The 14,920-nt window shown below is 42.9% G+C and overlaps 1 protein-coding gene across 1 annotated transcript; it reads left to right on the forward strand.

The window, feature by feature from the left end:
* The first annotated feature begins 1,274 nt into the window (after positions 1 to 1,274).
* Positions 1,275 to 14,920, forward strand: prpf8 (pre-mRNA processing factor 8). Its single transcript, XM_029170498.3, has 43 exons — positions 1,275 to 1,463; positions 2,070 to 2,202; positions 2,292 to 2,460; positions 2,676 to 2,840; positions 2,970 to 3,188; positions 3,280 to 3,492; positions 3,650 to 3,775; positions 3,944 to 4,049; positions 4,367 to 4,557; positions 4,680 to 4,799; positions 4,913 to 5,102; positions 5,226 to 5,345; positions 5,491 to 5,625; positions 5,720 to 5,849; positions 5,967 to 6,163; positions 6,275 to 6,481; positions 6,800 to 6,963; positions 7,046 to 7,172; positions 7,263 to 7,455; positions 7,633 to 7,820; positions 7,983 to 8,221; positions 8,303 to 8,449; positions 8,540 to 8,750; positions 8,879 to 8,995; positions 9,086 to 9,333; positions 9,429 to 9,608; positions 9,736 to 9,871; positions 10,046 to 10,215; positions 10,311 to 10,440; positions 10,528 to 10,674; positions 10,782 to 10,942; positions 11,023 to 11,214; positions 11,317 to 11,554; positions 11,637 to 11,765; positions 11,882 to 11,995; positions 12,111 to 12,284; positions 12,456 to 12,649; positions 12,784 to 13,023; positions 13,136 to 13,277; positions 13,356 to 13,496; positions 13,643 to 13,782; positions 13,933 to 14,135; positions 14,384 to 14,920. Exons 2-43 carry the CDS (start codon positions 2,082 to 2,084, stop codon positions 14,536 to 14,538), a joined length of 7,029 nt encoding a protein of 2,342 aa, XP_029026331.1. The 5' UTR covers positions 1,275 to 1,463; positions 2,070 to 2,081; the 3' UTR covers positions 14,539 to 14,920.

The raw sequence follows: 14,920 nt of genomic DNA on the forward strand, positions 1-14,920 counted from the left end.
CCTTTGACGTGTTTTTTAACACTGTAATATCTGTTGGACTCTGACACCACATACAGTGCAGTAGTCTTCATTTTTAATAGTTTTTCCTCTGCTGGTGTGATTGACAGAGAGGTGGGCCCAACTAGGCATGAGTGAAAGTGTTTATGGTGACGTGTGCATCAATCAATCAAACCTTTGATGAACAGATATGTTAAAACCCTCATTTTCAATGTTTCATCATAATTTTTTGTGTATATGAACAGCACGGAGCCTGGTGTTTAACTGGATCATAATTCTCTCACATTCACTAACAGCACAACACAGACCCAACTGTTACAGACTAGTCATGGTTGTTCATCTGTTGCCTTGAGCTTTACATATGTCAGCAAAACTCTTGACAGTCTATGTTTCAAGCTGTTCGCCCACCTGAACATCTGTGTCTCCCAGCTCATCAGATGGTTGCCATGAACTTATATGTATAGTGTAATGTGCAGACCTATGTTTATGAAGGTCTGCCAGTTATTGAACTGGTGGAGCTGCTAATGCGTTTGTTGTTTGGGTCTGCTGCTACAGCAGGAAAGTAGTCAGGACCACAGCTTCCACTAAGTACAGTAGAATCATATTGTAACAGGTTACACTCACTTTTTCAGTGGTTTCACAACAGGACCAGAAGTTCATAAACACTTTCTGTTCTGAAAGCTGCTTCACCCATTTTACCCATCATAGTACAAAAGCAGCTATTAGTTGGTTGTAACAAAAATAGCTGTTTTCCCCTCGTTTTGGGAGTACAACAGAAAACGAAAAAACTAGTCGTTTTCTTGTTTTCCAAGCTTTTAATTTGGTGGAGAAATCAAACTATTAAAACGTATATAAAGTTAAACTATACACACCAATGGTTAACTCTCTCCTGAGGCTGAATTGATGGACAAAATTAGAATGACATAGTGATACACATACTGTACATACGTGTTAGTAATAGCAATGCAATGTAACAAGGTGCACTGGAAAAGTGAACATTTACTTTGAACTAGAAAGTAATAAAAGTAGAAATACTAATTGATCTCTAGGTGAATAGATAAATACAATAATTCTGGTGAAAATGAATGGATGGACGTTTGCTTTGCTCTGCTGATACTCCAGCACTGCAGGGGGCAGTGCTGTGCCGGAAATTTTAGTATCCGGGTATTTGCAAAATTGCGCTCATTCAACGCTTGCGTAGTTTTCGACGTACGGCGTGGACGGTTAGTAATACGAACAAACCTCTTCCGGCGTATTTGTGTTTTGTGATTTCCACTGAACTGCGTTCATCGTGTGTCCGCCGTATTCCCGTCGTGCGTGATGAAGTTTCTTTAACACAAATCCACGCAGCGCGGAGTTGAGGAAACAGGACAAAGTAGCTTTGAAGGAGAAATGCTGTAACTGCTTGTGTGTGAGGCAAGATCGAATTGAACGTCTACTAACAGCCTGGAAGTGAAGGTAGCGAGGTACGTGGTGCTCAATGCATTGTTGTCTTTGACTTAACAGTCGTCGTTAGCCGTGCTAATGGTTTAGCACGCAGCTTCGTGCATGCAGGGCCCGATCAATAACTACTAACATTGGCTAACAATAACTTCCAAAACTGATCGGCGACTTGTTGTAAATAAGCAAATATTCGAACTTCTCATTGAAAAAAAGTTTCCAAACGAATAATAGCGTAACGCCAATGGAGGTATAATCACCGACACAGGAGGCGCTTTCAGGAAGCCATGTTGTAGAGCTATCGATTAGCTAGTCAGCTGTGCTTATAGCAAAATTTAAATCACGTTGGTTAATATCCTATTTTTATTGTGTTAATGTATCTGTACTGGACAGGCCAACAAAATGCATTTCATTTAACTTAGACTTGATGTGTGTATTTACTCTTGATGTGTGTATTTAAACTTAAGATTGTTTCGTTCTGCTGGTACGGGAACTGTTGGTTTTGGCACAGATGTTTTTCCTTTTCGAATCAAAGCTCCAATTAGCATGCAGATAACATGCAGACATACAAATTGTTTACATCCAATGCTTTTACGTGTTTATTGTAACGCTTTGCTGTTTTTCCTTCTCAGTGGTGATTCGCCATGGCGGCTACCTTCCCTTACAGAGTTCCCCCTGCGGGGATGCCACCAAGTATGCCACCAGGTGTGCCCCCTCCTGCAGTAGTTCCAGACTACATGTCTGAGGAGAAGCTGCAAGAGAAAGGTATGTTTCGTTAAGTTCACCACATGCACAGTGTGTAATGAACATGAGCAGTTTTCTGATCATTTGTTAAATGTCCTCCAACTCTACAGCACGAAAATGGCAGCAACTGCAGGCAAAGCGATACTCGGAGAAGAGGAAGTTCGGCTTTGTTGATGCTCAGAAGGAAGACATGCCACCTGAGCATGTCCGCAAGATTATCAGGGACCATGGAGACATGACCAACAGAAAGTTTCGTCATGACAAGCGGGTCTACCTCGGGTAATATAAATGAATGAATGAATAAGATCAATGCAGTCCTAAATCGATTGATGCTCATGTTCTCACTGTGATTGCACATGTAAAACAAATTACATGAACTTAATGCCCATTTTTGCCTGTAAAACAAATTTTTACTTTGTTTATATGATTTTATGGTTGGAATGTTCCTTCAGCACTACTATAGCTCACCCTCTGTCTTTTGTCTTGTTGAATAGTGCCCTCAAATACATGCCACATGCAGTGCTGAAACTACTGGAGAACATGCCTATGCCCTGGGAGCAGATAAGAGATGTGCCTGTCCTCTACCACATCACTGGAGCCATTTCTTTTGTAAATGAAATCCCTTGGGTCATAGAACCAGTCTACATATCCCAGTGGGGGTAAGAAAAGAAAGAAAATGTAGTGCACTTTACATTGGTGATCAAGACAAACACATTTGAGTTAAAAAATGCAGATATTTTGTAAAACATTTCTAATGTATGTTTTTCCTTGTTTTGTGTCTCTCAAAGCACCATGTGGATCATGATGCGTCGTGAAAAGCGTGATCGTCGACACTTCAAGCGTATGCGCTTTCCCCCATTTGATGATGAGGAGCCTCCACTGGACTATGCTGACAACATTCTTGATGTGGAACCACTGGAGGCCATTCAAATGGAACTGGACAATGAAGAGGATGGCCCAGTTGTGGAGTGGTTCTATGAGCACCAGCCCCTAAAAGACACTACCAAGTAAGTTGTTAATTTAGTCTGTTAAAGGAAGACTGTTACATATTCACCTGATAATGTAGTGGTCACATCTATTCATTTATGCTCTTTTTAGGTATGTGAATGGCACCACCTATCGTCGCTGGCAATTCACACTGCCCATGATGTCCACGCTATACCGTCTGGCCAATCAGCTGATGACAGACCTGGTGGATTTCAACTACTTCTACCTGTTTGACCTCAAGGCCTTTTTTACTTCCAAGGCCTTAAATATGGCTGTTCCTGGAGGACCAAAATTTGAGCCACTGGTCAGAGACATCAACCTCCAGTAAGCTCTCTCTGCCATGCAAACGCTGTTGATTTTTCTGTGGACATAGAATTTGTTTCTTTTGTTCAAATAGTTTTTAAGTTTCATCCTGAAAAGTGTTTTTTTTTTTAAAAATATGTCAGATTTTCTTATAGCTAATTTTTTCTTTTTCCTGCAGGGATGAAGACTGGAATGAGTTTAATGATATCAACAAAATCATCATTCGACAGCCCATCAGGACAGAGTACAAAATCGCCTTCCCCTACCTGTACAACAACTTGCCACACCACGTCCATCTCACCTGGTGAGAATGGAATTCGTCTTGATCCTTACATCTGTTTTAAATGTGAAACATGTTTACTGCAGCTAAACCTTCTTTAGCTATTGCAGCATAATCAATACTTTTTGTTTTTCTCAAAGTTTCATTACTACTGACCAACAGGAAGTGTTAAAAATGACGTTGCCTCTGCAGGTACCACACACCAAACGTTGTGTTTATCAAGACTGAGGATCCAGACCTTCCCGCATTCTATTTTGACCCGTTGATCAATCCTATTTCTCACAGACATTCTGTCAAGGTAAGTGTGACCATTTTTGTTTTATGACAGAAGCTAAATATAATTGCTTCACAATTAACTAAAGCAAAGTTTTGAATAATGTCCTCTTACAAAGGCGCACTTGCATTGGTCTGCTTGCCTGTGCGTAAGAACTGGAGGAATAGTAAAATGAATGGTGGCTCTTTAATTTATTTCTGCCTGCAGATGCAGTTGGAAGCTTATCATTCAGACATCACTTTTAGTTGACAGGCTGTCCTGGGAATTAAGTTTAAACTGATCAGGACACTTTTATTTTTGTCAGGCCTCTAAATTTGTGTCTTATTATTTGAACCCCTCAGAGTCAAGAGCCTCTTCCTGATGACGATGAGGAGTTTGAGCTACCTGAGTATGTGGAGCCCTTCCTCAAAGAGACGCCACTCTACACAGATAATACAGCCAATGGCATCGCTCTACTGTGGGCACCCAGACCTTTCAACCTGCGATCGGGACGCACAAGACGTGCCATTGATATCCCTCTGGTCAAGAACTGGTGAGCTAATTATAAAAAAGACTCAAAGCAACTGAATGTGCTTGAAGTAGCATGATTACTGTGCTGTAATTTGACTCAAATTAAATGAAAAGCAATTTTTTATAAACATTTATCCATTTAAGGTATCGTGAGCACTGTCCTGCTGGACAGCCTGTGAAGGTCCGAGTGTCCTACCAGAAGCTGTTGAAGTATTATGTGCTCAATGCTCTCAAACACAGACCACCCAAGGCTCAAAAAAAGAGGTGAGTGTTGTTTGACAATAGAATCCTATTTGTTATTAACATGTCCTAGAAGTAAAGTAATTTATTGGTAATTATGAAGTTGTTTTCTGTAAAGATTTTCCATTTCTTTTCAGATACCTGTTCCGTTCCTTCAAGGCCACAAAGTTCTTTCAATCCACAAAGCTGGACTGGGTGGAAGTGGGACTGCAGGTGTGCAGACAGGGCTACAATATGCTCAATCTGCTGATCCACCGTAAAAACCTCAACTACCTGCATCTGGATTACAACTTCAACTTGAAGCCTGTCAAGACTCTGACCACAAAGGTACAAGTTTTAAAGCTGGCATCACCCAGAATCTATCTTGAATTAAATTGTTGTAAATTCTTATTTACTCGATGTTGCATTAACTCAAACAATGTGTACTTGTTACTCTTTTCTGTCCTAAAGGAGCGAAAGAAGTCTCGTTTCGGCAACGCTTTCCATCTTTGCCGAGAGGTGCTGCGTCTGAGCAAACTGGTTGTGGACAGTCATGTGCAGTACAGACTGGGAAACGTTGATGCTTTCCAGGTTAGTTTAACATCATTTTGCAGAAAACATCCTGCTTCTAATCTGCAAACATTTCCTTTTGGGAGGGCAGTTTAAAAAACCTTTCTGACAAAGATAACCACAAATAGAATATTTGACATATCTTCTGATGGTCTCTGTAACATAGTTGGCAGATGGACTGCAGTACATCTTTGCTCATGTGGGGCAGCTGACTGGCATGTATAGGTACAAGTACAAGTTGATGAGACAAATCCGGATGTGCAAAGATCTGAAGCATCTCATCTACTACCGCTTCAACACCGTAAGTAAACATGGTGATCTGTATTAAATATTTTTAGCTAAAAACAAAAGAAACATCTTATGTTTTTATAATAATTTTTTGTGTGTTTCACCAGGGCCCTGTGGGTAAGGGTCCAGGTTGCGGTTTTTGGGCTCCTGGCTGGAGAGTGTGGCTGTTTTTCATGAGGGGCATCACTCCACTGTTGGAAAGGTGGTTAGGGAATCTGCTGGCCAGGCAGTTTGAGGGTACGTACAGCTTTCTGTGTTAACAAGCAACTAGTGATATCATGACGAACTCTGCCAAAGAGCATTTTGGAAAAAAAACTGCGTTTCAGCATTTTCTTTTTTTAATGAACTCTACAGGGCGTCACTCAAAGGGTGTAGCCAAGACGGTGACCAAACAGCGCGTGGAGTCCCATTTTGATCTGGAGCTGCGAGCTGCTGTGATGCACGACATCTTGGATATGATGCCTGAGGGTATCAAACAGAACAAAGCCAGGACCATCCTGCAGCACCTCAGCGAGTCCTGGAGGTGCTGGAAGGCCAACATTCCTTGGAAGGTAAGATTAGCGCTTCATTATGATACTGTGTCTGAGAGTGGCCTGGATGGTGTAAAACATTGGTATCACATAAAAGCAAAAACTGATTACTTTGTATCCCTTATTTTTCAGGTGCCCGGTCTGCCTACTCCCATTGAGAACATGATTCTTCGCTATGTTAAGGCCAAGGCTGACTGGTGGACCAACACAGCCCACTATAACCGGGAGCGAATCCGTCGTGGAGCAACAGTGGACAAAACTGTGTGCAAAAAGAATCTGGGCAGATTGACACGTCTGTACCTCAAAGCGGAACAGGAAAGACAGCACAACTACCTGAAGGTAAAGGCAACATTATGATGTCTTTTTGCACTAAATAAAAGTTTTATTGTTAGGATGATTGGCATATTTCTTTTATTGCTTTGGGCAGAGAAAGAAAATTGATTATAACAAAGTCCTCTTACAAAGGCGCACTTGCATTGGTCTGCTTGCCTGTGCGTAAGAATTGGAGGAATAATAAAATGAATTGAGATCTTATCACTGGCTGCAGTTGCAGTTGGACTTTCTCTATTCAGATATTACTTTTTAGTTTAAAAAAAAATAATAATGTGACATGTTTAAGATTTGCCTAATTTATGGATGAACACGTGCTGTATACAGGATGGACCCTACATCACAGCTGAAGAGGCCGTGGCCATTTACACAACCACCGTGCACTGGCTGGAGAGTCGACGGTTCTCACCTATCCCATTCCCTCCACTGTCATACAAACATGACACCAAGCTTCTCATCCTAGCCCTTGAGAGGCTCAAGGAAGCATACAGGTAAACATATGATGAATTTGTATCATTATGAAGATGAGAAGATCACTTTCCACAACGTTGGCTTTGTGTTTTTGTTCCCTAGTGTTAAGTCGCGTCTGAACCAGAGTCAGAGGGAGGAGCTGGGGCTGATAGAGCAGGCTTACGACAACCCTCACGAGGCCCTCTCCAGAATAAAACGTCACCTGCTCACACAGAGAGCCTTCAAAGAGGTCAGGATCATGACATGAGCCGCTGCTGCTCTCTTTAGTTGTAGTGAGTTTTTGGGCATCATACTTGATTGGAAACATCCTCTTTTGCAGGTGGGTATCGAGTTCATGGACTTGTACAGCCACCTGGTGCCGGTGTACGATGTTGAGCCGCTTGAGAAAATTACAGACGCCTACCTCGATCAGTACCTGTGGTATGAGGCAGACAAGAGACGCCTGTTCCCACCCTGGATCAAACCTGCTGACACTGAACCACCACCTCTGCTGGTCTACAAGTGGTGTCAAGGTAGGTCAATGTGCTGCTTAGGCTCTTTGCATTGGAAAACAACCAGTAATATGGTATTGCTTAGGTTAGGTTGTGTGCATTTATACTTAATTAAAACCTTTAAAATAATAGTTCTCTTTCACGTACACAAAACAAAGGGTTTGCCATCATCTGACAGGACATTTTACTTCTCCTCAGGCATCAACAACTTGCAGGATGTGTGGGAAACTGCAGAAGGAGAATGCAATGTGATGCTGGAGTCTCGCTACGAGAAGATGTATGAGAAGATCGATCTGACATTGCTCAACAGGCTGTTGCGTCTCATTGTTGACCACAACATCGCTGATTACATGACAGCCAAGAACAACGTAGTCATTAACTACAAAGTAAATATGAATTCATTTTAAATCTGATTGATTTTCAGGTTTTTTGGAGTCTTGTAATTTCTAGCTGTGCATAAAGCAGCTAAACATTACAAGAGAAGGGTGTCCAACTTTGAAATTAGGTTTAATAGTGGTGTTCTAATTGATTGTTTCTGTTCTGTGAAGGACATGAACCACACAAACTCCTACGGCATCATCAGGGGCCTCCAGTTTGCCTCATTCATTGTACAGTACTATGGCCTGGTCATGGACCTGCTGGTGCTGGGCCTGCACCGTGCTAGTGAGATGGCTGGCCCACCTCAGATGCCCAATGACTTCCTCAGTTTCCAAGACACGGCCACAGAGAGTGCCCATCCAATTAGACTGTACTGCCGCTATATTGATCGCATCCACATTTTCTTCAGGTGGGATTGCATTACAAAAAGTCATTTTAATTGTTGTATGACAAAAAATACATGAATAATATCTTGCCTTGGATTTTGTAGGTTCTCTGCTGATGAGGCCAGGGACTTGATCCAGCGGTATCTCACAGAGCACCCAGACCCCAACAATGAGAACATTGTGGGTTACAACAACAAGAAGTGCTGGCCCCGTGATGCACGCATGAGACTCATGAAACACGATGTCAACCTGTGAGTTTCAGCTCATAGATTGTTATAATCTCATATCTTATGTTGAGTATTAGCGACAAATCACTATAACCATTATTTTATATTTACCAGTGGGCGTGCTGTGTTCTGGGACATCAAGAACCGTCTCCCCAGATCAGTGACCACAGTCCAGTGGGAGAACAGCTTTGTGTCAGTCTACAGTAAAGACAACCCCAACCTGCTCTTCAACATGTGTGGGTTTGAATGCCGCATTCTTCCCAAGTGTCGCACCAGCTATGAGGAGTTTACTCACAAGGATGGCGTGTGGAACCTGCAAAATGAGGTGAGAAATTGATGTCAAGGATGAGCAATAGACATGCTGCCCACTACCCTTTTGAAAAATTTTAGATGACTTTTTTTAGTTCATAATTAAATGCTACTTTAAAAGTTTAACATTTTATTTGTGTGTAGGTAACCAAAGAGAGAACAGCACAGTGTTTCCTTCGTGTGGATGATGAGTCGATGCAGCGTTTCCACAACAGAGTGCGTCAGATTCTGATGGCATCAGGGTCCACCACTTTCACCAAGGTCAGAACACTGCTTTATCACAAAATGTTCATCTAAAATCCAAAGGTGGTACTTTGTCTGAATGTTTCACCTTCTTCTCTTTACCTCCAGATTGTGAACAAATGGAACACTGCTCTCATTGGCTTGATGACATACTTCCGTGAGGCTGTGGTCAATACCCAGGAGCTCCTGGACCTGCTGGTGAAGTGCGAGAACAAAATCCAGACACGTATCAAGATTGGCCTGAACTCCAAAATGCCTAGCCGTTTCCCCCCAGTAGTCTTCTACACCCCCAAAGAGTTAGGTGGTCTTGGTATGTTGTCCATGGGCCATGTACTCATTCCACAGTCAGATCTGCGGTAAGTTTGACACAAATGTGTTTGGTTTCCATCACAATTAACTAGTATTTTTGTGATTGGACAGTTTTCTTTGATGCATTTCCTTTTTGTCTTAGGTGGTCCAAGCAGACAGATGTGGGCATCACCCACTTCAGGTCTGGAATGAGTCATGAGGAGGACCAGCTGATTCCTAACCTGTATCGTTACATTCAGCCATGGGAGAGTGAGTTCATTGACTCTCAGAGGGTCTGGGCTGAGTATGCTCTCAAGAGACAGGAGGCCATCGCTCAGAACAGGTAATTCCTGGCTGATGTTACTTTTGATGGACACATCTGTATCCAATGGTTTATTGGATGCTGTTTTTGGTGAAGATATAATAAAAGCGCCAACCAGACAATGACCGGTTGTCATCTGTGTTTTTAGACGTCTCACCCTGGAGGATTTGGAAGACTCTTGGGACAGAGGAATCCCTCGTATCAACACATTGTTCCAGAAAGACAGACACACATTGGCTTATGACAAAGGCTGGAGAGTCAGGACTGATTTCAAACAGTACCAGGTAGGAAGAAGTCACCTGCTGACCTGAGTTGGGGACCAAAGAAAACAATCATGTTTGCCTGATACTATCACACAAATGTTGATAAATTTACCTAACCTAAATAATCTAAGATCTCTCACATTTAGTAAAAGATGTGATGTCCAACATAATAGGCTCTGTCTCATCTGTGTGCAGGTGCTGAAGCAGAACCCGTTCTGGTGGACCCATCAGAGGCACGATGGCAAACTGTGGAACCTGAACAACTACCGCACAGACATGATCCAAGCTCTGGGTGGAGTGGAGGGCATTCTGGAACATACACTCTTCAAAGGCACTTATTTTCCCACCTGGGAGGGTCTCTTTTGGTAAGACTGTTTTGGCCTAACAGTCTTGTATTTTGGTCAAATAAAGCTGTCATTAAATGGTAAGATGTTAATCGATTTGTGTGTTTGGGCTTCAGGGAGAAAGCCAGTGGATTTGAGGAGTCCATGAAATGGAAGAAGCTGACAAATGCCCAGAGGTCTGGTCTGAACCAAATCCCCAACAGACGTTTCACCCTTTGGTGGTCGCCCACCATCAACAGAGCCAATGTTAGTACAACCTGCAGCCATGAAACTATCTCTTCAATCTTCATTTATAGTTCACCTTATAGTTATATTTTTTGTGTTGTTCTTTAGGTGTATGTGGGTTTCCAGGTACAGCTTGATCTGACAGGAATCTTCATGCATGGCAAGATTCCCACTTTGAAGATCTCCCTCATTCAGATCTTCAGGGCTCACTTGTGGCAGAAGATTCACGAGAGCATTGTCATGGATCTCTGTCAGGTAGGTTTTTACACAACAGACTTGATTTTCAACTAACACCACAGCAGACCTATAACAATCTTCTGTTTATTTTCTTTTACTCACTACTTTGTTGCTGTTGCTTCCAGGTGTTTGACCAGGAGCTGGATGCCCTAGAGATTGAGACAGTGCAGAAGGAGACCATTCACCCCAGAAAGTCATACAAGATGAACTCATCCTGTGCAGACATCCTCCTTTTTGCGTCCTACAAGTGGAACGTCTCTCGGCCGTCTCTGCTTGCTGACTCAAAGTATGAGTTTCTTTTTTTGGAGCCATAATTATTGAATCCAGCTCAAAGATCAGATCATGTATATTAAAATGTTCTTACAGAGACGTGATGGACAGCACCACAACACAGAAGTACTGGATTGACATTCAGCTCCGCTGGGGTGACTACGACTCACATGACATTGAGCGCTACGCCAGGGCCAAGTTCCTGGACTACACAACTGACAACATGAGTATCTACCCATCCCCCACCGGGGTGCTCATTGCCATTGACCTGGCTTATAACCTTCACAGGTTAGTATCAGTACACAAAGGAACTTGTTTTTTGTGTGCTTTAGGAATCCAATAAGTAATTCAGTTAATTCTTACCTTTTACGTGTGTTTTTTTTTTTTTAGTGCTTATGGTAACTGGTTCCCGGGGAGTAAACCTCTGATACAGCAGGCCATGGCGAAGATCATGAAAGCCAACCCTGCCCTGTATGTGCTGAGGGAGCGCATTCGTAAAGGTCTCCAGCTGTACTCCTCAGAGCCGACTGAGCCCTACCTGTCCTCACAGAACTATGGTGAACTCTTCTCTAACCAGATCATCTGGTTTGTCGATGACACCAATGTGTACAGAGTCACCATCCACAAGGTGAGGAGAGAAGTGCATGTAGTTTGTTCCAAAACAAACAGTGTCATGCTCAACATAATCATGTGTATTCTTCTTTCAACAGACGTTTGAGGGTAACTTGACCACGAAGCCAATCAATGGAGCTATTTTCATCTTCAACCCCAGGACTGGTCAGCTCTTCCTCAAGATCATTCACACATCTGTGTGGGCTGGACAGAAACGTCTGGGACAGGTACGCTAATTGTCTACCAATTACCCAGAATATTAGCCTTTCAGAAAGACCACAAAAAATATACTTCATGAAAATTAGTTCCTTCCTATGTGACAATGGCTGTCTCATCTCAACAGCTGGCCAAGTGGAAGACAGCTGAAGAAGTGGCTGCTTTGATTCGCTCCCTCCCCGTGGAAGAACAGCCAAAACAGATCATTGTGACCAGGAAAGGCATGCTGGACCCTCTGGAGGTGCGCCGTGCATATATTTTAAAATCATTTCTGGTCATTAAGAAGTTCTTAGTTTCTTTTTAAATCTCAACTTTATGTGTTGTTTCTTCTAATCAATGCATTTTTATCCTTGCAGGTCCACTTGCTTGACTTCCCCAACATTGTGATCAAAGGCTCTGAGTTGCAGCTGCCTTTCCAGGCCTGTCTGAAAGTGGAGAAGTTTGGAGACCTGATCCTGAAGGCTACAGAGCCTCAGATGGTGCTGTTCAACCTCTATGATGACTGGCTTAAGACCATCTCATCTTACACAGTAAGTTTTACTAATTCACAGCTCTTCCTCTGCTGTTAGAAATGTGTCGACCTGTTAAACACAAATACTAGGGAGAGGGAAGTGACGGTAGTATATCTAAAGTGAAATAGTTGGATTCACCATCTTATTCCTCTGTGTGAATAGTTGTTGGTTTATCCGCCCTCTTTCTAGGCCTTCTCCCGACTCATCCTGATCCTCAGGGCACTTCATGTCAACAACGACAGGGCCAAAGTGATCCTGAAACCTGATAAGACAACTATCACTGAGCCCCATCACATCTGGCCCACCCTCACTGATGAGGAGTGGATCAAGGTGGAAGTGCAACTCAAGGACCTCATTCTGGCTGATTATGGCAAAAAGAACAAGTGAGTTTGGGAATAATGTGTCAGAATGTAAATGTGTTCTTGTTAATATCTAGTCACAGTCCCAGATTTCTCAGTTGAGCAGAATTAAAACTGACCCGCTTTTTATAGTCAACTTTACGTCTCTCTCCCTCCAGTGTAAACGTAGCGTCACTGACACAGTCTGAGATTCGTGACATTATCCTGGGTATGGAGATCTCAGCCCCATCACAACAGCGTCAGCAAATCGCTGAGATTGAGAAGCAGACCAAAGAACAGTCACAGCTGACGGCCACACAGACCCGCACAGTCAACAAACACGGGGACGAGATCATCACCTCCACCACGTCCAACTATGAGACACAGACCTTCTCCTCCAAGACTGAGTGGCGAGTCAGGTACCTGGAGTTCACTTTATTTTCATGCATTCCTAAACTTTAAGGGTTACAGATTCACTGCAGCCATAATGAAAAGATGAAGTAAATTTAATGTCCCTTCCTGTAATTTCAGGGCAATATCTGCAGCCAACCTCCATCTTCGAACCAACCACATCTATGTGTCATCTGATGACATCAAGGAAACTGGGTACACATACATCCTGCCCAAGAATGTCCTGAAGAAGTTCATCTGCATCTCAGATCTGAGAGCACAGGTGTGTGGGGGATTCATCACACCGTAACTGAAAACACCTGAGCATGTGTGATACTGATGGGGAACTGTGGTGTTCCAGATTGCAGGTTACCTGTACGGCACCAGTCCACCAGACAACCCTCAGGTGAAGGAGATTCGTTGCATCGTCATGGTGCCACAGTGGGGAACGCACCAGACTGTCCACCTGCCCAACCAGCTGCCTGGACACGAATACCTTAAGGTAAGGCCGGTAGTTTTAGATAGAAGTTTTGAGTATTTTGTTTGTTTGTTTTTTAATTTTTTTTATTTTATGAATGTTTGTTAGTTGTATTTGTTGTTTAGTGCATTTTGATGTTCAGACAATTTAAAATGTCTTTGTTCCTACAGGAAATGGAGCCTCTCGGCTGGATCCACACACAACCTAATGAGTCGCCCCAGCTGTCCCCACAGGACGTCACCACCCACGCCAAGATCATGGCCGACAACCCCTCTTGGGATGGAGAAAAGACCATCATCATCACTTGCAGGTAAGGTTTCATTTTTAAAGCTCCTTTTTTGCATGCAACTCTTAAGTAGTTAACGTTTGTAAACCTAATACACACAATACCAATGTCGAGAGTTTTAGCAACAAATGGATGTCACTCGGACACACTTAACAACTCAACTGTCGTCTTCAGCTTCACCCCCGGCTCGTGCACACTCACGGCCTACAAGCTGACACCCAGCGGCTACGAGTGGGGTCGGCAGAACACGGACAAGGGCAACAACCCCAAAGGTTACCTGCCATCCCACTATGAAAGAGTGCAGATGCTGCTCTCTGACCGCTTCCTCGGCTTCTTCATGGTGCCGGGACAAGTCTCCTGGAACTACAACTTCATGGGTCAGTAGCCACTAATCTTCTATAAGTTGACTTTTAGTAGTTGGAGTATTTTAGTAAATGTGTAATAGTCCTGTGGCAGGATTCGGTGGCACACATCAACATTTCTGCTCTGTCCTCATGTCAGATTGAATCTTCCATTCCTCAGTCTAGCCATAGGGTCATCCGTATTATAATGCACAAGCCACTGACCCCACAACACTCAAAGGCTTGTATATGGAGTTAACTGTTAATTTCTTTTTGTGTTTCAGGTGTGCGCCACGATCCCAACATGAAGTATGACCTGCAGCTGGCCAACCCCAAGGAGTTCTACCATGAAGTCCACCGCCCCTCGCACTTCTTAAACTTTGCCTCACTGCAGGAGGGTGAGATCTACAACGCCGACCGTGAGGACATGTTCGCTTGAGAGCCAGTGTTCTCCTCCTACCATTTTGTAGATAGCTCTGTCAGAATCGCATGGAGCCAGTCCCACAGCCCTTCTGATATTTCTATTAAACAATAGAAATTGCGATGTCTGGAACTTCTTTATGTAAAGGCGTTAGGACATTTTAAGGAATTTGCTGTTTTTTTTTTGTATTTTCTACAGATGTTTGGTTTGTCTCTTTCAGTAATGCTTATTTTAGTAAAGTGTAGTAGCACATGGTAATTGACATGGCTTCTGAAGGGGAAGTACATACTTCCTCTTGGGAATTGAAAAATGAAAGTAAAATTTCCATGCCCTCTCACTATGTTGTTAATGTCCTGTGACATTGTAATGTGGGTTTAAATAAAGATCACAATTTTTATTA

The sequence above is a fragment of the Betta splendens genome, chromosome 13 (genome assembly GCF_900634795.4).
Source record: "Betta splendens chromosome 13, fBetSpl5.4, whole genome shotgun sequence".
NCBI lineage: Eukaryota > Metazoa > Chordata > Actinopteri > Anabantiformes > Osphronemidae > Betta > Betta splendens.

Coding starts and splice junctions, on each gene's coding strand:
- prpf8 (XM_029170498.3), top strand. CDS start 2,082: ATGGCGGCTACCTTCCCTTACAGAGTTCCCCCTGCGGGGATGCCACCA. Junction 4,800..4,912: donor CCCAAGGCTCAAAAAAAGAG/GTGAGTGTTGTT, acceptor ATTTCTTTTCAG/ATACCTGTTCCGTTCCTTCA. Junction 11,996..12,110: donor GCATGCTGGACCCTCTGGAG/GTGCGCCGTGCA, acceptor TTATCCTTGCAG/GTCCACTTGCTTGACTTCCC.